Raw genomic sequence first — 22,595 nt, 5'->3', positions numbered from 1 at the left:
TCATACTGAGATGCTGAGGAGCATCTCAGTTCCTTTGTGTGTTTGTAAATTGGTCCAGTGTGGAGATTTTCATTCAGTGTCATTATTATTAGTATTGTACTGTGGTAGTATGGGGGTCCAGGCACATAAAGGAACATGTTTTCAAAGCCAAAAGCAGGCCAGTGGGAGTCCATTTTCAATGAAAAAGAGGTAAAGGCCAGTCTGCAGCAACCCTGCTTCTCCTCAGCCCATGTGTCTTGCTGGGTCATCCCAATAGCGCTCCAGGTCAGCTGGATTTGTGGCGGACCCCTGTTGGAAGAGGCGAATTGAAACAAAAAATGAAATCCTGTTTGATAGAGTGTGGTGCATTCTTGAAAATATTATGTAAACACCAAACCACACTGACACAAAAATGACAAAGGCCTGAGGGATAACCTGTAGGTATGAGAATATACAAGCTACCTTTAACGATTAGTCAAATGATCGATTAGTCAATGCACAGAAAATTAATAAACAGGATTTTTTTGCTCTTCCAGCCTCTCAAATGCTATGATTTATATAATTATAAACTGAACCTTTTTGGGTTTTGGACAAAACAAGCTAAATGGAGACATCTGACCCTGATTTTTCACTACTGATTGACAAATATTCAACAGATTCATTGTTTATAAAAATAATCATTAGTTTCAACCCTCTACAAATGGTTCTGATAAGGGATGGCAATGTGGTTGGAATCCAAATAATTTTTGAATTTCTTTTTCTCAGAATCACTAATGTGAACACCAGGAGTTTGTAAAACAATGACATGATAATATATCATCATGATATTGTACAGCTAGTCAATAAACTATAATACACACCTCGAAAAACAAATACTGCAAATAGTGAAAAAGACATAACAATTAAGGTGACCTGCTTTTCTTTTGGATTATTTCACTGAACCTTGAAATTAGCTTCATGATTATAACAAAACAAAAACCATCTTCTGGCTATTCTAATGAGCAGAATAAAACCTTAAAATACTAAACTCACTCAGATGGGGTGTGTAACCCCAAAAAATGGGAATGTACTGTAGGTCTAATTTAAATTCACTTCGCAAAGGGGGAAATAAAATAAAAAATTGACATAGGGACATTGGGAAACTGTCAGACTGTTCCTTCTCAAGCACAGTCAAGTTTAGCTTGGTACCTACTTGGTAATTCTGGCATGTTTGTCGCATTGTTTCATATGCTAATTATTTTGCACGCCGGGAGCCCTTCTCGTTGTCTTTAGCTAGTTAAATCTAACATGTTTTTAACTGATGTCTCCATCCCATTTTCTGCGTTTGCTAATTCAACTTACTCATGTTGTTCTTGACTTTCTGCCGCAGCGACGTAAACTGGCTGTCAGTGGCGGGCGGTGTTTTGCTCTGTGTCGCTCCCTGACAGAACAGAGCAGAGGAAGTTGTAGCTGCTCTTTGCACCAATCAGCTGTGAGGTTATTTGGACGCCCTGCCCAAACAATACAGGCAGCTGGACGGATCGCTGGAAATACAGTGATGCATATTTTGATTTTATGATAGATAGGTTTTATTCTGTTTATCTATTTAAAGACTTTTTGGAGCGTTTCCAGACTGAGCGACATCGGGGCTGGTATTTTTAAACCTCGCGGAGACGATGTGTTAGCATAGTAACGATAGCCAGCCCTTGTTAGCTACAGTTAGCAGGGTGTCAGATGCTAGCCGAGTTAGCTACCTAACGTATGTAATAACCCGGCAGCTAGTAGAAAAAGTTGTTTTATAGAAGCCTTTTTGTTAGAGCAACGTTATGCCGATCGGCTGTTGAACGTTTTTGTATATTAGGTGTAAGTCAACAAGGCGAGCAACCGGCAAAGTCCGATGTGTTTATATCCGTTAGCACCGTTGCGTGGTTGTAATTCAAGCTAGCTAAAGAACATTATATTAGCTTAGCTGCTACAAACGACAACATCCACCAAACTGGACAAAACTTTGGATTTAGTCGGGTTTAAATCGGGCTCGGCGGGTTCGCTGACCCCTCAGAAAAAGATGAAGAAGAGGAAGGAGCTGAATGCCCTGATCGGACTCGGGGACAGCAAGAGAAAGAAGACCAAAAAGGGGTCCGGGCACCGACTTCTCCGAACCGAGCCGCCGGACTCGGAGTCCGACTCGAGCTCGGACGACGACGAGTTCAACAACCTGAGCAGCGGAGCTAACTTTGGAAAGTGAGTGACCAGTTTAAAAACGTTTTGTCGTGGTGTAAGTTTCATATCAACCGTCTGTCAGTATTTTGTATTGTGTGTGTGCTTTCAAAAATATAGTTTAATTGTTTTTTTTTCTTTGTAGATTAATATTATAGCTCATTAGGTTGGCAGCACTTGGACCCAGAGTACACACTATGTCGCTCTTCTTCACTTAAAAGTGCTGAATTATAACAATGAAACAATTTTAATATTGAGTTTTTCAACAACATATACTCTGTGACCAATAGAGTCCTATTTCCTTCTGCCCTGGAGTACACCACCTGTTTTTTAGTCATTGTGCAGAGGTTAAAAAGAAAAATATAAATATTGCCAGATCAATCCACTTGCTCTAATTAAAGCATAGCATGAGACATCTTGCACACTAAGAAGATGGTCAGGCTTTTTTTCTGAAGCTTGATATCAAATTAAAAATAAGCAGCACTAGATTTAGCAGGAGTATGATATGGTGATATAGTATGTGGCAGCCGATATGTTGAAGCACCAATATTAATCAATAATCCTCTAAATTCCCATGACACAGCATAGAGTCTTCTGGAAATATCCCCTTCATTAATAATGAAAGAGGCTGTGCAGTTATGATGTCTAATATTACCATGTTTCTTCTCTTTACAGAAGAAGCTACACACAGTGCTGCAACGTTTGCTACCCTTTGTTTCTGTTCATCATATTAGCTGCCTGCGTTATGGCCTGTGCTGGACTCATATGGATGCAGATTGCTCTGAAAGAAGATCTAGATGCACTGAAAGAAAAGCTGCATAGCAGTAAGATTCACTGTCATACGCACGCACCCGGTTACCTTGTGATGGTCATAAAAAGCTCACTGCCTTGTGGAAACTTAAACCTGTTATAAATCTGTTATATCCCATTTACACAACCTTCCATTACTTTGTGTTTAACACTGCTGTTAACATATTATAATGTTTTGCAACAGTGGAATCCAGCCAGAAGGTGTCATCAAGTGAAATACCAAAACTAAGTGAGGACCTTAAAAACAAAGAGAGAAAGATGGATGACATTGAAAACGGGGACAAGGGGTTGAACAAGCTCTGGTCCAACCTAACAGAAATGAACAGGAAGGTCAGTAGTTTTTATTTTCTCAGAGGTATTGAAGCCAGAGCTCATGACAAGGTGTTGGAGAATATCAAGACATTCAGCGTTGGTCATACTTCAGTTAGCTGAAGTAGGAAAAGCTGATTAGAGTATATGCATTTTCTTTTCTTGACATTAACTTGCATAATGCTGTGCACATTTTACTTTTCTTTGGTTTTTGCAGACTAAGAATCAAAAGTGAAAGTAGTGCATCTTTCACATGCTGCAGTAACAATGTAATATGAATGTAGTCAACCAAGTCTTCATACCTTCCCACAATTAGAATACTAGCTGAGCCAGTGTACACTTATCTCGGTGTTGCTACACAACCAGGTTACTTGAGTACCGGAGTTTACAGTGCAATAGTTTGAGCATGTCATTTGACTCACTGTTACTCAGTATAGAATGTCAGCATTGTTTTTACTCTGAAATGAGAGAGCTGGTAAAACAACGGCTGTGTGACTGAACATGATTAGTAATTCTGTCTTAGAGGTGTAACTGAAGGTCATGTGTCATTTTTCTCCTGCAGATCAGTTTGCTGGACTCTGCTGTAAACCATTTAAAGACCAACTTGAAATCAGCCGCTGATTTAATCAGCCTTCCCACTACAGTTGAAGAGCTTCAAAAGGTAAAGGCAAAGGAAAATGGAACAAAAAGAGAAATTTGGTTGAGAATCTACCTATTGATATTCAGTTTTATGTACTGATTTTCATAACTGACCTCACAGAGTATTTTTCTTTTCCAGAGTGTTGCTACAATTGGCAGCACACTAACGAGTGTGCAGCACGATGTGAAGACTATGCAGGCTGCTCTTGAAAATCAGAAGAAAGATGACGACTTGAAGAAGACAATGGTAAATTCAAGCCACTGACATTTCTAATAGTTTCTTATTTTGGCACTGAACAACTAACAGTTGGTATGATGACATATTCAGATTAAATAAGGTATCAGGGCTAACGCCTTTTCCACAGCTCTTACACCTCTTCACGCTTGCTTTGAGATTATTGTGTAGGCTTTTGCTCGCACAAGGTTAATCTTTTCTTCTTTTGTTTAGATCTTTCATTTTTATATGTATTTTTATCTGTAGGCTTAATTTTAATCTGGGTGACTGTCGCATTTTTTACATCAAGTTTGTGTACATTCAATCATCCATTTACATCTCAACGAGAATGAGAATCAACAGTGTTACAGTAATGATAAATGTGGTTTGCAGTGAGAGGCCTTACCTTTTCAAGCTGTATGTTAAACTACTGAAATGTCAATACAGTGTTTTGGGCAGCTGACAAACATCACAGAAGAATCTGAAGCTGTGGTTCTTCATTAATAGTATAGGGCTGCAAGCTCTAGTATTTCACACAAGCAAAGCCAATGAATTTTTCAGGAGTCAAAGTCAAAGTTGGATTTCACTTATTTTGTGTGACAGCTTGTCTTTTTATGCCTCTGTGCCGGTGATAGCCGTGGCCATAACTTAAGAATTGATGCTGTAATTATGACAAAATTTCACGCAGATGTTTAATGGGATACAATGATGAAGTGATATAAGAATGAATCTTTACATAGTAATCAAGTACATGTTTACCTGTTTAGCCAATACTATGATAATCGTTCATTAATCAGTTCAACAATGTGTATTCACTGGAATCATACATATGTATCATCAATATAGTAACTTCCATTTAGCCAAAAAATACTTTTTATACCTTTTTCAATTCCTACCAAGTATTCACTACATATATTACATGAGATTGGACATACATGGATGTAAACTGTAAACATGGCTGGTTGGTGAAGGCATACAACTGTGGTGCGGTAATTCCAGTTTTATTTACGTCTCTACACTCACTGCAAATATTACTGGAGGCTGTTTGTCTCATTTATTATTTATATATTAATATATGGAGAGCAGTGTTAACATAAAGCAAGTTAACAGTGCATTATGCTTAAGTGAATTAGTTGAATAACTTACATACGAGTGTCTAATGTACTTGTACTTACTGTAGTAAGATGATTCTGTTGGTGAAATGTCGGTTGATCTGCTTAACTGTGGCATGAACCCAAACCCGAAGCCACAGCGAACTTTGCCACCGCCAGATTAGTTTTTGTTTATTTATTTACCCACACATGCATGGCTGTTTTTGCAGTTCCTGTCAGGCTTATATTGAAAGAGTCGTTGGGTTAAGAAGGTCCTGTCATTTCTTGGATCCATGCGTTGGCTTTTCATTCATAATGCATGAAACAAGTGCCAATCTATTTTGGGAGCTTGGTTGCTTTAGTTTGCTGAGTAAAACTAGGTCAAATATCTGAGACAAGTGCAGAATATTTTCTCCACTTTTTTAAATACAAAATTGGAGAGGAAAAGAGGATCAGGGAATAATAATACTTTTACATATTTTTTTATACAGTGACCTCAATTATGAAGTGGTCAGTGATGAATTGTTAGCTGGCTGAGATTTCCATAGTCTTGTAACTCTGAATTTTGAAGTACACTCTTAAGCCCCTTTCACACATGCAGTCTATCCCTGAAATCATTCATTAGGCCTTTGTACTCCCTAAGGAACATAGGCCATCGACAAAAGCCCTCCATCCTCTGCGGTCTTGTGCCTTTCGATTCAGTTGCTGCCATGACAGCCCCTCTGAAATGTTCAGGAACATTTCCTGCATGGGGTCATGTGTGAATGGGAGCAGGGATTGATGTTCAGGGAAATCTGTACCACCAATTTCCCACCTCAAGACCTTGTAACATTTCAGGGAAAATGGCGGTATGGCTGCGTTGTGAATGAAAGCAGTAACATTGCAGGGACAGGACTCTGCTGATGACATAATTGAATATGTGACTTGTTTACTGTTTTCTTGCCAATGCTTTTGTGGTTGATTTGTTGAATATTAAATACATTACAAGAACATTGGCACCGCTCCTTGCCCACCATGTTCCTGAAAATAATCCCCATCTTCTTCTATTGAGTTTTATGGCTGTTGGCATCCATTAGTGTTGCATTACCGCCATCTGCTGGACTGCCCCTTGCCCCATCTATTCGGGCTTTGCAGTGGCATGTGTGAAAAGGTGCAAGACGGAAATGTTCCTGAATGTAGCTACATGTGTGAATAGTGGAAATCACTAGCGTGCCTGAAAGGTTATCCCAGTAATTTACCGGGAACTTTGTGTAAACAAGGCTTTAGTCTCAGTCTACCTGCCTAACTTCCCAGGACACTTAACCTCATCACACATACGATCCTCTATTCTTTCAATTTACGACTGATTTCCCTCATGTGCTTTTATGTTAGAAACAGGAAGCCCATGAGTCTAATAAATCGTAGAAATTTCATATAACAGTAAATTTCAGGTTGCTATACATGGACTTTACTTTTTTTTGTCATAGGACATAACAGACCTGAGAAAAGCAGTCAGCGAGGCTAACAAGACTGAGGAGCTGCATCATACACAGGCTGATGAGCACATCCACATCCTCCTCTCTACGGTTGCAGAGCTTCAGCAGAGAGTGTCGTCATTAGAGAACGGTTCAAAGCAAAGCGTGAGTAATATGAAGCTTCACACTTCTGCGTTTTAAGAGTTGAGCCTTTGTAGTCATTGTAGTCAGCCTTGAATTCAAGTTGTAATTTAAATTTGTTCAAATTAGTAGAATTAGTTAAAACTCCACAATCTTTCCAGGTAACCCCAAGCAATTGCAGAAGTACCCCCTGGGGTTCAAGTACCCCTGGCTGGGAATCACTGGCCTAGAGAGTAAACAACAACTTAATGTATTTTACATTTCATCTTCCATCTGCTTTACAGTCGAAGGACAATGACGCAGCTCAACTGGCAATCACCAGTGAAAGTCCAGTAACCGAGAACGAAGCTACTACAACCAAAGCAACACCCAGGGATCTGCAAGGTACAGTGTAGGATAAAGCAGTTTATTACAGTGGTTTTCTTTGCCTTATGTTACATTTTACGTTTTTTTCTTTTCACAGAGATATCCACACCACTGACAGAGCCTCAGACAAGCAGACGTCCACGCTTCTTAACTCCAAACCGCTCCAAGAGAAATGCTGAGACGACATGCCCAAAGAGGGTGTCCCTGCCTGGTGTCAGTTCTCTGAAAGGTGAACACCACCACTCCAAAGTCTCATATCTCAGCATTCATTAAAGGAGTAGTTTGACTTTTTGGGAAATACATGTATTTGCTGTCTTGTAAACCACTCTGTCTGTCCTGTAAATATAAGGCTGTGATATATGAAGTCTCCACTGGTTGCCTGGCAACCTCACGCTGACAGCAAGACTTCCAGCCAAGAAATGCTTGGAAGTAACACCTCGCTAAACTTTATCATGTCATTTGTACACTTCATTTTATTGGAAGACAAACAAATGAGATATGACGTGTTCAGTAGTGAGCTGTAGAGCTGCTGGTAGGCAGGTATTTTTTAACCTTTGCACAGAGCCAGCTAGCGGTTTCATATTTAACACAGACATGAGAGTGGTATCAATCTCTCGGCAAGAATGTAAACAAGTGTATTTTCCAAGATGTTGAACTATTGCTTTAAAGGCTACAGATTGTATTGTGGATTATGGATATTTTCAGTGTTGCAAAGTGCCCTTATAGACAAACCTGTTTTTTTCTGACTCAAACAATTCTTTCCACAGACTTGGAAGACATCTTCCAGCAGGCAGACATTGGACGTAATTCACTTGGATTGACCTACCGTGCCCTGAGTGAAGTATTTGGAACATCAACTCCCAGTGCTGGTACCATGGAGTGTTTTGACAATGACAGGGACCAGAGGTACTCCCTGATGGAGCTAAAAGCTGCTGTAGGTTTGTGAGCACATTATCACTGACGGCAGTGAACAGTATTGACTACCCAGCGGGGTCTGGGGGTTCGGAGGTCCCGACCCTTTTCTGTAATTGCTGCACTTTTGTGAACTGAATATTTATCATACTGATTGTGGAACAGTGGCGCTGGCATGCCCCCTACTCACTCCCCTCCTCCCCAGTCCATTTCGACACATCTTTGTCCACAAAACATACGCTTAAATTTTAAAATTAATCCATGAGTACCTGTATGCAGAATATTCTTATTTTAGCAAACCCCATGGTTTATATGAAATAAATCGTGGAAATAAGTGTTGTGAATTATTTTGAATCTTGTTTTCCACCCTCAATTCTCAGACTTGCTGTTTTCATGCACCTGGGTTTTTTTTCTTTTCAACCAATCTGTCTCATGTTGATCTAACATTTTTGTGTATTTAGCTTCTCAGGAGGCTTTAACTGTCAGTCTATTGCAAGTGTCCCCACCCATCAACACCTGGTAAAACTCACCTGAACCTTATTTAGAAGAACCCAAGATAGAATTTATGAATGTTTACAAATGACTACTAGAAACTGATATTTTGTGAGTCTTTTGTTTTTGGACAGATTCCTAACTTTACTAAAACATACAATTGAGCTTAAAAGTGAGGACTATGGTGTGGTCTTTTCTGAGCTAAACAAAGTTTCAGATTTCTTTCTGTTCAATGTTTTTTTTTTTTCTCATTTATCTTCAGTTAGTTGCTATATTTTCATTGGGGTTGTGTATTTAGTCCATCATTACATGTATTTGTATTTTAACTTGTTATTTTTGCAGTTTTCAGTTCTACATGTTTTGAAGGGCTATGAACACTTTGAGTCATTCAGAAATAATTTTGAAGTGGTAACTCATGAGGCATATGTAGCAATAACAAAATGACATAGATATTGCTTGTTTAGTGTTGCAGTAGACAGAAGGCACACCTAGCTCGCAATGTGTAACAGGTAGTATAAGAAGCACTGACCATCACTCTTTACTTGATTCATTTTATTCCATTTTTATGGGCCTAATAATGGTGTATTTACATAACAATTGTCATACTCAAATGTTGTACTCTGTAAAAATGGTTTAAATGTATTCTCAAGAAATTATGTTGTGAAGGAGGTTGAGTTGGTAAAATTTTGCTTTATGGTCTTAATCTCAACATTGTACATTTTTAAAATAATTCTGTTGTGCTTTGCATGTTGCTTATAATGTAACATGAGAAAATTATTTATAAACTTAACATAGCAGACTACTTGTTTTTGCAGGACAATGGTTAGTTGAGCTCAAAATGTAACAGCTTTGGCCATCATGACATAGATTTTGGATCCATGCTGCTACTGTACATGGGAGATTTTATGAATGTTTTTTTTGTGTGAGCACCAATGAATAAACACAGTTAAAAGGTTTGAATTGTGGTCCATCTGTTTTTTTAAGTAATGAACTGAGACACTAAACAATGTCTTACAAGAATGTTGCATATCACTGCATTACATTTAATCCAGTGTGAAACAAAAAGACGTGATGAAGATCTTTTAACGAACATATTTACAATTGTTGGATAGCTGACAGACAAAATGAGTCACACAAGGCTTCCGTCTCACAGTTACATGAGCTCTAGAGCAACTTAGGCCAGTGCCCCTTTAGCCCTCCAGTCCCGACCTAGAAGCCCCAGCAGCTCTTCTTCATCCTCCTCTTCCTCATCATTGCTAGCATCTGTCTCCATAAGTGTATCCTTTCTGGGCATAGGCTTGCTCTTCACCACATCCCGCTTGTCTCTCAGTACTTCAACCCTCTTGTAACACTCAATTTGTTCATCAATTTCGTCAATCTGACGTTCAAGGCGGCCCTCCTCGTCGTCCTCCGCCACGATGGCCTCTGACTTTGTGTTCACCTGCCGTATCTCCTTTTGAAACTCTTCCCACTCCTTGTCCATTTGATCTTTGGGTGCGTCGACGTTGCGCACTTTGGCATCTCTTACAGGATCGTCGAAGAAGCCCTCCGGCAGTGCTTCGGCTGTGTTATCTTTCTTTTCTGTGATTTTCTCCTGCACATCTGCTTTGAGGATGGATCCTGAATGGGAGATGGCGGGTGTGGATGGGATGGAGCTGTCAAAGAAATCAGCTGGTAGTCCTGCAGCTTCAGCATTTTCATGAGGGGGGTTTGTGTTTCCTGTCTGGCCTGCCTCTTCGGCACCTTCTTCATTATCATTGTCCTCATCATAAACGCCAGCCAACAGACTCAGACCTGCAGACTTTTGAGTACAAACAGCTTCCTTTTCGCTGGGCTTCTCGAAGAAATCTCCTGGCAGCCCTGACCCAGACTGGCCTGCGCCCGACGAGGGTTTCGGCTTTTTCCCGTTAACTTCCTCGTTGTCCGGTGCTTTCCTCTTCACTGGTTGAATCGGTGGTGCCACTGGTTGACTCTTTCCTCCCTTCAGCTCGGCAACTTTCTCTTTGTGCTGTTTACCAAGAACATGAGCTGGCCACAGTAGTTCGGACTTCACCTGCACATTGCACAGGACACAACTGAGGTGGCCGAGACTGTTGTATTTAGCAAAAGGAGACTCGACGCGCTTCTTGTCTGTTGTTTGCCTTTGTTTTTCTCTCATCAAGCGCCGGAGTTCCTCTTGATTTACAACTTTCTTCCCCTTCTTTGAGGTTGCCATTCTTGAAAACAACACAGCTTGCAAGCTAGCTGCTTGGTTGCGATGAAGTAAAAGTGTGTCTCATGAAGATGACGTACTCTGCATGAACTCGCGCTCAAACCGTGGGTTGTAGAATCATCTCGCGAGATTGGCCATTCGCAGCAAGCTAACAGAGATGTTGGCTGGCATTTTTTTTACCTTCCCGTACGCCTGGATTTTGCCGCAAAGCAAAGTGAATCGATACCATTTTAAAACGTATATTCAAGGAGCAGTAGACGAGACAATGATGTAGTCGTCTGGTATTCGTTCATATTCGTAGGTGTATGTTGATTTCGTGCGTGTGTGTTCTGTTATGTTTAGAATTATCTTCTGTTTTCTTCGCCGCACCCACCATATTCATTTTTTATTGTGGGCTAGCTAGCCAACGTTTGCTGGGAGCTAACGCTAATGCTGGCTTGGAGCTGGGCAGCAGGTGTAACGATCTTTGAATAACAGAGCAGCCAGCTACGAGAAAGCGCCGCTGTTGGCTTAAATTGCTAAGAATCTCATTTGAAATCACATTTGCGGATATTGTTCATTCTGACTTGCTCCCAGATTTTTGACACAACTTCATCAGCCTGTAGCCCAGTAAGTTAATTAGTTAGCCTTGTAACGTACGTTCATCATGACAGGGGAGAAGATACGCACCATGCGAAAGGACCACAACAAACCAAACAAAAATGACGAGATAATGGAAACCTACGATGAGACCTCAAACGGTACTATCCCAAACGGTACCAGTAACCATTTCAAATCCAACAGGGCTTTTCAGAAATCAGCCAAAACCTCGGTACTGCAGCAGCAACAGCAGCTCAATGCAAACAACATTAACGGCAATTCATCATCTATTGGCACCATTGTCAACGATAACAACAAGAACCCAATAATCCTGACGAGTGAGGACTTGGAGTTCCCTGTTCACGAGTGCGTGTTCAAGGCCGATGTGCGTCGGCTCTCCTCTCTCATCAGGACCCATAGCATCTCCCAGAAAGATGTACATGGTAAGCTTTGTGCTTTTACCTGTTTGTTTTGCAAGTAATTTGGGTAAATGCTTTACATAACAGGTATCTTTGATCACATGTGGAATTATTGATGTCAATATTAATATCATCTAACATGCCTCTCTTTCAGGGAACACACCTCTTCACTTGGCTGTGATGCTGGGCCACAAAGGTAAAACTGATGGAGGAATACATTTGTATTGAGTTTTTTTTATCTTAACAGCCTATTGTCATACACAGGATTAACCAAAATGCACAAAAAGCTTCTCAGAGTGTAATCTAGCCGTCTCTAGCCCAGAAAAATTATACTAAATCTGCTGTGCTCCATGGCCTTGCATCTGTCATAATGAGGCTTTATTGAAAGAGTATTTTAGCAACCTCATTACGGCCCTTTTTAAAGCACTTCAATTCTCCTTCCTTTTTTTGGAGTAGCCTCCAAGCTCCTGCTGCACTCAGCATGTCTGATCTGACCTCTGCAGCATTGTAATAACATGCCGACGGAGATACCTTGCAGTGCAGAATAGTCAAGTCAATTATATGTATATAACACAATCACAAATTTACAATCTGTACAACATACAACACCCTCTGTCTTTAGACCCTAAATTCAGATACGGAATAACTCACAAAGCAAAAACTTTAGCAGGGAAAAACGGGAGGAATAGAAGTACAACAGAGGCGGGATCATATAGAAGTAGTAGTTGCTGTTAATATTGTTGATGCTGACCTTAATGAATGTACTGAAAAATATGCATAATGAGTCCTGAGTTTGTCATTACATAAAGATCAGTAGTCTGTTTAAACATGGACATCTTTTACCTGGACTCTGGTACAAAGTTAATATTAAAATCTTAACATTTACCTTTTTTTTTAATTTGGCATGGCTGCTCAAAACAACATGGAATTAAACGTGGCGATAATACACAGAATTGACAATAATGTAGATTTGTCTCTGATAATTTTTTGTGTTTTTCTTTCAGAATGTGCCCTCCTATTACTGGCCCATAACGCTCCTGTAAAGATAAAGAATGCGCAGGGATGGAGCCCTCTGGCAGAAGCCATCAGCTATGGCGACAGACAAATGAGTAAGTTTTGTCAACACTGCTCATATTTGGATGTGTTTATGGTAAATTCAATGGCATACCTGCAATCATACACTCACTGTTTTTACACTCAATGTTAAAAAACATTTAACGTGACTGTCTGACGTGTGTAGATTTAGACGGCTTCATGATGTCAGCTTTAGTCACTATTTGTTGTTTAGTCAGTCATGCTGACATCTGGACTGGCTCTCTGTTTGAATGCTAATATTGTAGCAGTGTTGGTAAATGTCAGCATGATGGTTGTTGAGTGTTCAGGAAGTATCGTATTTGGTTGCATTGCTCAGTTTTTTTTGTGTTGCCAACTGCATGATAGGATGTGTTTTTGCCAAATTAAAAGGAAATTCTAATTTTATTTTTCTCATAGTTAATAAAATGCAATACAGAATCTCAATGTAAATTCAGTGTCAGAGAGTCCGTGCATTGCAGAAACATTTCCTGGCAGTGTGTACAGTTTAGAGTCTTCTCTGATACCTCTGTGCACGCTTGGCATCTCTGCTGGCATATGGGGGACAAAATCAGTTGTAATGCCCAATCAGTTTGCAAAAAACATCTCATTACAACATGTAAGTTTTTAATTTTTAACTGATAGACCCTTAACAGTACTACTTCCATATTATGGTTAATATTGTGTACATCTTTAACAAATTCTAATTTCATCATCTTTGTTTTTTACAAATTGTGGAAAAAGGCAAAGCGGGCTAAAAACTGTTGGAGGTCACGGCATATGTGGGAGTGTTTGAAGGACCTTTTTATGAGTCATTTAATTGTTTAGAGACAGCTGCTATCTGGTCGGTCCAGCTAAAAAGCTAAAGGTGGAGATTTTCTCTGAGCCCCCGTCATCCAGATGGGCTGGAACAGAGCCTGAACGATGGCTTAGTGTTAGCGAGCCCTGAGCTTACAGCCTGGTCACTCCCCTGCTTAATGATGCCACTGCTTTTAGACCTGACATCCAGTAAAAACGAGTCAAATGACATGTGAAAGGCACCAGCTAATGCCTTTGGGATGAATTCACTGCTCTGTCACATTTTAGGTGTGGTGTTAATTTTGCATACTTAACTAAAGATAAAATAAAAGATAATGGCCACACTAAGTGTCTTGTGAAGTGACTGTATACTAAATCTTTTATCTCCATTTTTGTGACAAAAAAAAATCGTATTATTGCTGTGTAGATAACGATTGTCTTCTTATTCAGCCTGCGATGGAGGTTGTGAAGCCCAGTAGTTTAAGAAATTCCCCTCAACCTTTTTAGTATGCGTCTCAACTCTCCACGCCTGCTGTGGCAGGCTGGCTAGGGACTGGGACCAGGAGTTTTGCTTTGAGAAGGTCACATCACTCTCAAGGGTGAAGGGGAGGCAGAGAGGGGGCTGGGTACATTCACACCACCAGCAAGGACATGCAAAGAAAGCCATGGCATGGAGTATTTAGATTTGAATATTAGATTAAATAACATGCTTCACACAGCTGGCTATGGTCTTAGTGAGAGGGACAAATACAGCATAATGGGTGGTAAATATCAAATGGGTGACATGCAGCTTTTTATGAAACACTGCAGTCTTGCCATCAGTCATCACCTTTCACTTTTACACGGGTGTACATTGCGTCAGCAGCTCACTCGCTGGTCATCTGTGTGTGCGCAATGACAAGCTGCCCGAGTGCAGCAAGTGCCTCGTCAGCGCTTCTCTCCTCAGTCCCGTCCATTCTCAGTCCAGTGTTTCCCCCCTGGTCAAGATAACCGGGATACATCTGAGATATCTTGATTTGTTTTGGTCCGTGCAATATTATTAAGTGGTTGCTTGTCAGCTTGTGAGAGAGAGAGAGAGCTGCAGTTCACAAGTTGTATCAGCGGATCCATACTGTAATATGAAAAATGATACTTCACTACTGGAATTAGTTGTAGTGGGGTAGTGATGCTTCCTTGTGTGTTCATGTGTAACAGTGGCATTGTATAACAGAGCACTTTACTAGAGCTTCAACATTTAGTAGATGAATTGATTAGTCAATTTCCAAAGAAACATTTACATTATATTCTCTGGTTCCAGCTTCTCCATTGTGAGGATTTGCTGCTTTTCTGTGTTTTATATCATTGTAGATTGAATATTTTTGAGTTTGGTCAGACAATGATGTTAAAGACAATGATGACGTCACCTAGGACTAGGAGGAAAATCTGACCGACGTTTTTCAATATTTTCTGACATTTTATAGTCAAAACAATGTCTCTTAAATGGCCTCAAACGCATCTTTGACATTTATGTACTAGAATTTGTTTGTTATATGTAGACATTTACGCAAATACCAATATATCTGTAATAAGCTGAGATCGGCCAGTGATATCAGTCGACCAACGTGTCAGTCGGGCTGTAGTTGGAAGTTGTGTACAATTTTTATACTCAAAGAGAATGTAAGACCTCATACTTTAAGACTTTGGATGTATTAGGCATCGTCCAGGTGGACATTTGTGTAACTTGTTATTTTCTTTCTCATCTTTGTTTCCTCAGTCACAGCAATACTGCGGAAGTTAAAGCAGCAATCCAGGGAGAGCGTGGAGGATAAGAGGCCAAAATTACTGAAAGCTCTCAGGGAGGTGAGGATCACGCTGGCTTCACTTCCACAGATGTCACAGAATTTTGCAACTGCTATCGTTCTGCATCACTGAACTTTCACTCCATTGTATTTTCCGAATCTCTGCAGGATTTGGTTTGCATAAACGACTATTGCCTGTCCTTGAGGATGCATATTAACTGCTGAAATGCATAATGTGAAAACTTCACTGCACTGTACTTTTCGTCTGACCCATGAGGTTATAATATATCCGTTGAATCCTTTAGTCAGACATGTTTGTGTCTTTTCTGTAGCTTGGTGACTTTTATCTGGAGTTGCATTGGGACTTTCAGAGCTGGGGTGAGTTTTCATATTTCACACAAAAAAGTTGTTTATATGCTGTATTCACAAACATTATTACAACATGATTATTGATAAGTCCAGCTTTAATTTGAAACCACTTTGTTTTGAGTTCTTCAACGTTTCTGGATGGTTAAATTGTTGCTTTACTCATGGATTTTATTATTATTATTTATTATTATTAAAATGAAATCAGAGTTTTTGTTCTATTGTCAATGAAAAAAATTCCAGAGTATGAAATACTTGTTCATCAGCCACAGTTGAATTTATTCACACTCTCCTCTGTGTTTTAGTGCCTTTGCTGTCCCGGATGCTGCCCTCTGATGCTTGTAAAATCTACAAGCAGGGAATTAATATCAGGTAAAACGTGAAAAATACTAGGTGAAGGCTGTTGTTGTATCTACTAGAGAATCTAATTCACTGAGTGTTTGACACAGCAAAATGGTCGATATCCAGGTCGAGGACTTCTTTTAGACCTAAAAAGTAGGACGTAACAATCCTCTCAAACTCCCTCTCCTCTCTCTTGATTTAGACTTGACACCACTCTCATTGACTTCACTGATATGAAGTGTCAGCGCGGAGATCTCAGCTTCATTTTCAACGGCGAGGCTACTCCCTCCCAGTCCTTTGTGGTTCTGGACAACGAAGCAAAAGTGTACCAAAGAATACACCATGAGGTGAGAGAGCAGTCTGTTTCACATTGTGTCATCAGCTGTTTAATATGAAGAGCAATGCCTCACCATTCATTGTCTTGCCCCAAGGAGTCGGAGATGGAGACTGAGGAAGAGGTGGATATTCTGATGAGCAGTGACGTCTACTCTGCAACTCTGTCAACCAAGTCGATCTCTTTCTCTCGTAGTCAGATCGGCTGGCTGTTCAGAGAGGATAAAACGGTAAGCTTCATGGGACAAACCATTACTAAAGCATTGCAGAACTTAAATAGTTAACACATTACATTACACATTCAACGACATAAAAGCACAATCTGAACATTAAAAAAAAGATTTATATATTTACATTAGCCTTTTTGTTCAGAAAATAAAAAATGTTAAAATATATCAAATGAAGGCGAACATTAAATGGGTGTTGAATATCAAAACGTTACATGTAAGCAGGTCATAAAGGTGTGTTCAGTTCACAGACATTTGATTGTTCATTCCAACATTTTTCAGTCATAACCCATTTAAAGTTAATGCAGCCACACTCACAGCATGTTAACCTCTGCAAATCCATCTCTCCCAAACAAATAATGGGAATAAGGTCGGGTTGTTTAGATCAGTGGTTCTCAACCATTTTAACCTACAACCACTTCAAATGGATCATTGTCTACTTGTGAACCCTCATCACATGACAATGAGTTGAGAGCAGTGTGAGAGTAAGTAGTGCCAGTGTGATTTTGAGTTTGATTTGAATCATTTTTACTATCCTGAAGAGGAGGTGAAAGTGTCCAGTTTTTCACAAGAAACAATCAAAGATTATATATATAAAATATATATTTTGTGTATGTTTTGTCTTTCCTGTTCCGTATATCATCTCACAACCCCTCAGGTTTATCTCTCCCTGGGTGGGGACTGCTGGTTTAGACTTCCCGAATGTAGATTAAAATAATAAAATCATATTTCTCTATACCACCTTCACAGCACAGTCCGAGTGTTTTTGATGTTTGAAATGTTTTCAAACAACAATCTGTGAGACCTATGTGTATTGAACTGCTCTGTTCAGTGGTTTTATAAACTTCGACAGAGATTTTCTTGCTATGGGGATGACAGAATAAGGAAAGTTATATTTTTCCTTCCTTCAGGCTGCACCTTGTCACATTTTGAGAAATCAGCAGTAGTATCTGGGTAACTCATGATGAAACGCCCAACATCTGCTTATTTTCTGTGAAGGAGAGGGTTGGAAACTTCCTGGCTGACTTCTATTCAGTGAACGGTCTGATGCTGGAGTCACGGAAACGGCGAGAACACCTTAGTGAGGAGGACATCTTGAGGAACAAAGCCATCATGGAGAGCTTGAGTAAAGGAGGCAGCATCAGTGAACAAAATTTTGAGGTGAGAGAGGAAGAATTCAGTGTTCTGACTCCATCTAGCAATAGGATAAATAGTAATGGTACCTCAAGGACTGTGATATGTCACTGACTGATATTTTCTTGTCCCCAGCCTGTGAGAAGGCTGTCTCTCACAGCTCCAGCACCCAACACAATTTCTTGGGAAGAGTACATCACTGCAGAGCACGGAAAGTAAGCATCTTGTACTTTCTACAATTTCATCAGTCTCTGAAATTAAATCAGGGCAGTTACAAGAACCGTCTTGGATGGTAAAAAGCTATTTCTTTGTGTCTTTTCCCATCTTCAGGCCACCTCATCTTGGGAGAGAGCTTGTGTGTAAGGAAAGCAAGAAGAACTTCAAAGCTACTGTAGCCATGAGCCAGGATTTCCCTCTAGGCATCGAGTCGTAAGTACATCCAGTCCTCCTTAGATCTATTTACAAAGCTCTCTGTGCAGATTGATCCTGGGTGAATACACTTGGATACACTTGGGATTTTAGGAAAGGGATAGTGTAGAGATGAAATAATTCAGATCAGATAATTGGACCAGGTAGACGCAAGGGCTTCTCTGATTGTGTGGGGGAGCCACTGATGAGATGATCGCAAATCAACTGCTCCACCATGTGTTTACAAAATGTCAGTGTGTGCATTGGTTTTTTTACAACAAGGCCACCATGTTATCTGTGCTTGGGCTATTTGAAGAAAAAAAAAAAACTTATTTCTATCTCATTTCTTATCCTCATGTGTTTTACTTCATGCACCATGACTAGTACATGGTTTTTAAGGATAGTGTAACTAAACAATATTTTGAAGAAGCAAATAATGATAAATTTCCCAATATTGGGTCTTATTTTTCTCACATAAACACGTAACATAAACAAACATTTTTATTAACAATCCTTTTACATAACCATCGATCTAGCTGTAGAAGATAAACTGTATCTTTGCCCCCTGCTGGTTATCTATCTGCACAAGCTTTCTTTTCATCTGGTGGTGGAAGATGAATTGTTACAATATGAATGGATGAAGAGTAAATTTAATGACCATTGATGGCCTTGAGAAGAGTGTTATTGCTGTACATTTTCACAGAGGATCACAGAGAACCAATAATATCTGAGAAAAGAATTAAAGAGGAATTTTACAGGATAAAGGCATGTTACGCTGAGAGGCTTCAAACAGGATGTGTTTTTTTGTTTTTGTCTGTAATGGGTTACAGGCTGTGTTGTGAAATATTACAGGGATATTATGTAGTAACTTGCTTTATCTCCTCTACTGAACGAACCTTAATGGAGCCAGCAATAAAATCCCACCCTTTATAATAGCTAATGTTTTTTTAATGTGATCTTTTTCCCCTTTCACATTCTGTTCATTCTGTACTGTTAAAAATATGTTGGACTTACTACTCTTAAAATGTCGTTAATCACCAAAAGAAACCAATGATTGTAGAGGAATTATTTTGTTTCACATTCTTATTATCTCAAGTTGTGAACATTACATTTTACTAACATTTACTGCAGTCTCAGCCCCACTAGTTTTCATTTTAACCATTTATTTAGTGAATCTTCTACAATTGGGATGCAGATTGGGTGTAATTTACTGCTTCGTGTTATAGTGTGTTAGTGTTTGTCTGGACCCTGAGGACTAGGACTGAAAACCTCTGCCAAAGCTGATATGTCAGGAAACAAATAATTCATTTATTCCAGTGGTTTCCAACCTGAGGGTGGGGACCCACCAAGGGCTAACAAGATAAATCTGAGGAGTGGCAAGATTATAACATTTCCGCTACACAATTATTTAGCCATGGTACTGTTACTCTGTCGGTCCACCACTTTGGTCCAGACTGAAATTCTCAATAACTGTTCGATTGATTTCCATGAAACTGTAACTTTTCCTCTAGCGCCAGTGTTTTATATGTAATGCTTTGGTCTGTGGAAAAACTAAAAACATTCTCATCAGCCTCAGCTGTACTTTGTGTTTGCTGATTACTGACATTAGCATGCTAACACACTATGCCTGCGTAACATCAGCATGTTAGCATTTTCATTGTGAGCATGTTGATGTTGGCTAAGTACAGACACACAGAGCTGCTAGCAAGGCTGTAGAATTAGTCTTGTTTACTGACGTCTCTCTAATCATTGCCTTTTTTTTATTGTAAAACATCATATCTATTCAAATGAAACAATCTAAGAAGGGGACATAACTTTGTTGAACTGCTTGTAACTCTTGGACAAGCGATTGGAAGTAGACACAAGCCACAAAAGTTGGAAACCACTTAATCTCCTTTTTGTTCATGCTCAGATTTCGGGAGGTTGTCTGTACCTGACGAGAAATGTTGGCAAAGAAAAGACTGTGAAAGAAAACCGCTGACTCATTTTCCTCTGCCCTCAGGTTACTAAATGTGTTGGAAGTCATAGCCCCGTTCAAGCACTTCAACAAACTCCGGGAGTTTGTTCAGATGAAACTTCCGCCCGGGTTTCCAGTCAAACTCGGTATGTGTGTGGACCTACCGCTTTGCTCCTGCAAGTGGACGAGCTTGAGGGGAACGATCACAAAATAACTTGTTTTCCTCTGTTGTTTTCTCCCTCGCAGACATCCCCGTCTTCCCCACGATCACAGCGACCGTCACCTTTCAGGAATTCCGCTACGACGAATTTGAAGAGAGTATCTTCTGCATCCCGACTGAATACAAAGAAGATCCCAGTCGCTTCCCAGACCTCTGACCTGTAAACACATCTGACACAAACAGGAAATGACCAGCGAGCTAATATGTTTGGGAGGTGGGAAACAAAATAGAGGAATCCTGTATTGTTTTATTCCTATAAATATTATCTGTTATAAAAAAAAAAGGGAACTGGTCTTATTGATCAGTTATTGTTCATTTTGCTGGTGGATCCAAAGCAAATCAATGCAAACAGATGTTACAGAGCGCCATATAGATGCATATCGGCAGTCAGTTTTTTTTTGTGAAATGAGTGATAGCTTTCATTGTACTCGCTGTTCACCACCCGAGCAGTTCAATCCGCTGCTCTGTGCTGCTGTTTCTCTCCTGTGAAAGCTGTCGGAAGACTCAACACGGACTCTTCAGCATCACTATTTTAATATCTTCTCCATCTCCTCCTCTCCAAGGACTGATAATTGAGCTGTCATTCTTGAAAACTGCACTGACACCGGCCATCTGTAAATAATTCACGCCTCATCTGTAATTCATAACAAAAAGAACCACAAACATAGCTATATCCTCAAACTGAGCTTAATATTCATTTATAAATTATGTACTATATATACATATATATATATAAATATATACTCAAAGGAGTAACACTGTGTAGCAATACATTTCCAGTACTTAAGAATGTTTTTAACCAGCTGGGAGAAGGTTTAGCATAAAAACATATTCTTAACAGTTCGACATCCAAGCCTTTTCCCCTGTGCAGGACGCAATCTCCTGTGTTTTCAGGTCCGCTCATGTTACCTCTCGGCTGTCTCCATGTTTGTCGTGATAATATGGATTCTGTGCTCGGTGTGAGTGAATAATTGTACTGTACCAAGGGTTGTTGTATGTACGTTTGTGTGTGGGAGAACCCAGATGGGATATCAGGTAAACTGTTCTTAGTTTAATACTGCACTGATATTAAGTATAGTTAAGGCATGCTACGGCTGTGTTGGCCTACTGGATCACATGCATCTTTTAAGATATATTCTCTCAGCGTTTGTTACATTACCTGCAGACTTATTCCTATTTAGATTAAGGAAAAACTGAAAAATTGTAACACTAACACTTTGAAAACACCTTTTAGTGCTTATAATCTCTCTCCTTGGTGGTAGTCTGCGCATAGTTTCCGTTATTTTTTGTTAATTACAAGGAGAGTAAACTAAGCTGTGAAGTTGATATTTCTGGATATCCCAAAACTGTCCAGATGGGAAATAATCTGATCCATTGAGTTGTCTCTGGCTTCAGCTTATATGTACTGCAACCATACCTACTTCACATCCCTTTAAATAAAGCACCAGCATCATGTTTCATCTGACTTTGTGCAAGTCTGATAAAAAGACAGTATTCTATGTAGTAGTAGTAGATTTTAACTGTCACATATTTTGCTATACCGGGTTATCTATCACTTTATCACATCTGAGGCAACAAGCAGGACTGCTTTATGGCAATACAAAACGTTTTACATGATTTTTGCATCAATGTGATGAGGTACTTTCATTTCAGGTTTATTAGCTTAGTTAGCCAAAAACAGACATTTGTGTCTGGTTTATGGGCTGCAACAAATTTTTATTTTCATTTTCAATTAATCTGTTAATTTCTTGAATTTGTAAAAAAAAAAGGAAAACGATGCCCATCAGTTTCCCAGATGTCTTCCCGTGTCTTATTTTCTCCGACCAACAACCCCAAAGATACTCCTATTACTCTCATTTAAGACGGAAAAAGTAGCATTTCTTTATATTTGAGAAGCTGGAGCCATCATGTTTCCATGTTTTGCTTGAATATTAAGTTGAACAATTCATAATAAGTTTTTGTTAATGGACTAATCAATTATTCAACCAATCAAATCAGCTCATCAGGTTTTGTACTCATCTATATATCTTATCTGTACTCAACTATTTGTCAATAGTTATTTTTTGAAAATGTATTATTGTGATTTAAAATTAAATATACCGTGACTGAAGATTTTATCCTTATCACCCCATCCGTCCTTCCAAATGC

The 22,595-nt window shown here is 39.5% G+C and overlaps 3 protein-coding genes across 4 annotated transcripts; 2 read left to right on the top strand and 1 right to left on the bottom strand.

Annotated features, from left to right (window-relative positions):
• The first annotated feature begins 1,602 nt into the window (after window positions 1-1,602).
• efcab14 (EF-hand calcium binding domain 14) lies at window positions 1,603-8,374 on the top strand. Of its 2 annotated transcripts, none has more exons than XM_070918889.1 (9): window positions 1,603-2,199; window positions 2,854-2,999; window positions 3,170-3,315; window positions 3,857-3,955; window positions 4,073-4,180; window positions 6,705-6,857; window positions 7,118-7,217; window positions 7,297-7,428; window positions 7,967-8,374. In XM_070918889.1, the coding sequence occupies exons 1-9, from the start codon at window positions 2,024-2,026 to the stop codon at window positions 8,143-8,145; spliced, it is 1,239 nt and encodes a 412-aa protein (XP_070774990.1). In that variant the 5' UTR covers window positions 1,603-2,023; the 3' UTR covers window positions 8,146-8,374. The 2 variants fall into 2 exon arrangements, with proteins under 2 accessions (XP_070774990.1, XP_070774989.1); XM_070918888.1 differs by having other exon boundaries at window positions 2,851-2,999.
• Window positions 8,375-9,178: 804 nt separating this feature from the next.
• znf830 (zinc finger protein 830) lies at window positions 9,179-10,859 on the bottom strand. Its single transcript, XM_070918890.1, has one exon. The coding sequence runs from the start codon at window positions 10,816-10,818 to the stop codon at window positions 9,778-9,780; it is 1,041 nt and encodes a 346-aa protein (XP_070774991.1). The 5' UTR covers window positions 10,819-10,859; the 3' UTR covers window positions 9,179-9,777.
• A 517-nt stretch (window positions 10,860-11,376) lies between these two features.
• On the top strand, window positions 11,377-22,447 carry LOC139296527 (ankyrin repeat domain-containing protein 13C-like). The gene is made up of 13 exons (XM_070918945.1): window positions 11,377-11,837; window positions 11,968-12,009; window positions 12,818-12,922; window positions 15,436-15,521; window positions 15,793-15,838; window positions 16,132-16,198; window positions 16,371-16,515; window positions 16,600-16,731; window positions 17,728-17,889; window positions 17,998-18,077; window positions 18,193-18,291; window positions 20,273-20,373; window positions 20,474-22,447. Exons 1-13 carry the CDS (start codon window positions 11,462-11,464, stop codon window positions 20,602-20,604), a joined length of 1,572 nt encoding a protein of 523 aa, XP_070775046.1. The 5' UTR covers window positions 11,377-11,461; the 3' UTR covers window positions 20,605-22,447.
• Window positions 22,448-22,595: the final 148 nt, after the last annotated feature.

This window comes from Enoplosus armatus, chromosome 14, assembly GCF_043641665.1.
Source record: "Enoplosus armatus isolate fEnoArm2 chromosome 14, fEnoArm2.hap1, whole genome shotgun sequence".
Taxonomy (NCBI): Eukaryota; Metazoa; Chordata; class Actinopteri; order Centrarchiformes; family Enoplosidae; genus Enoplosus; species Enoplosus armatus.
This window is presented reverse-complemented; position numbering and strand designations above follow the sequence as displayed.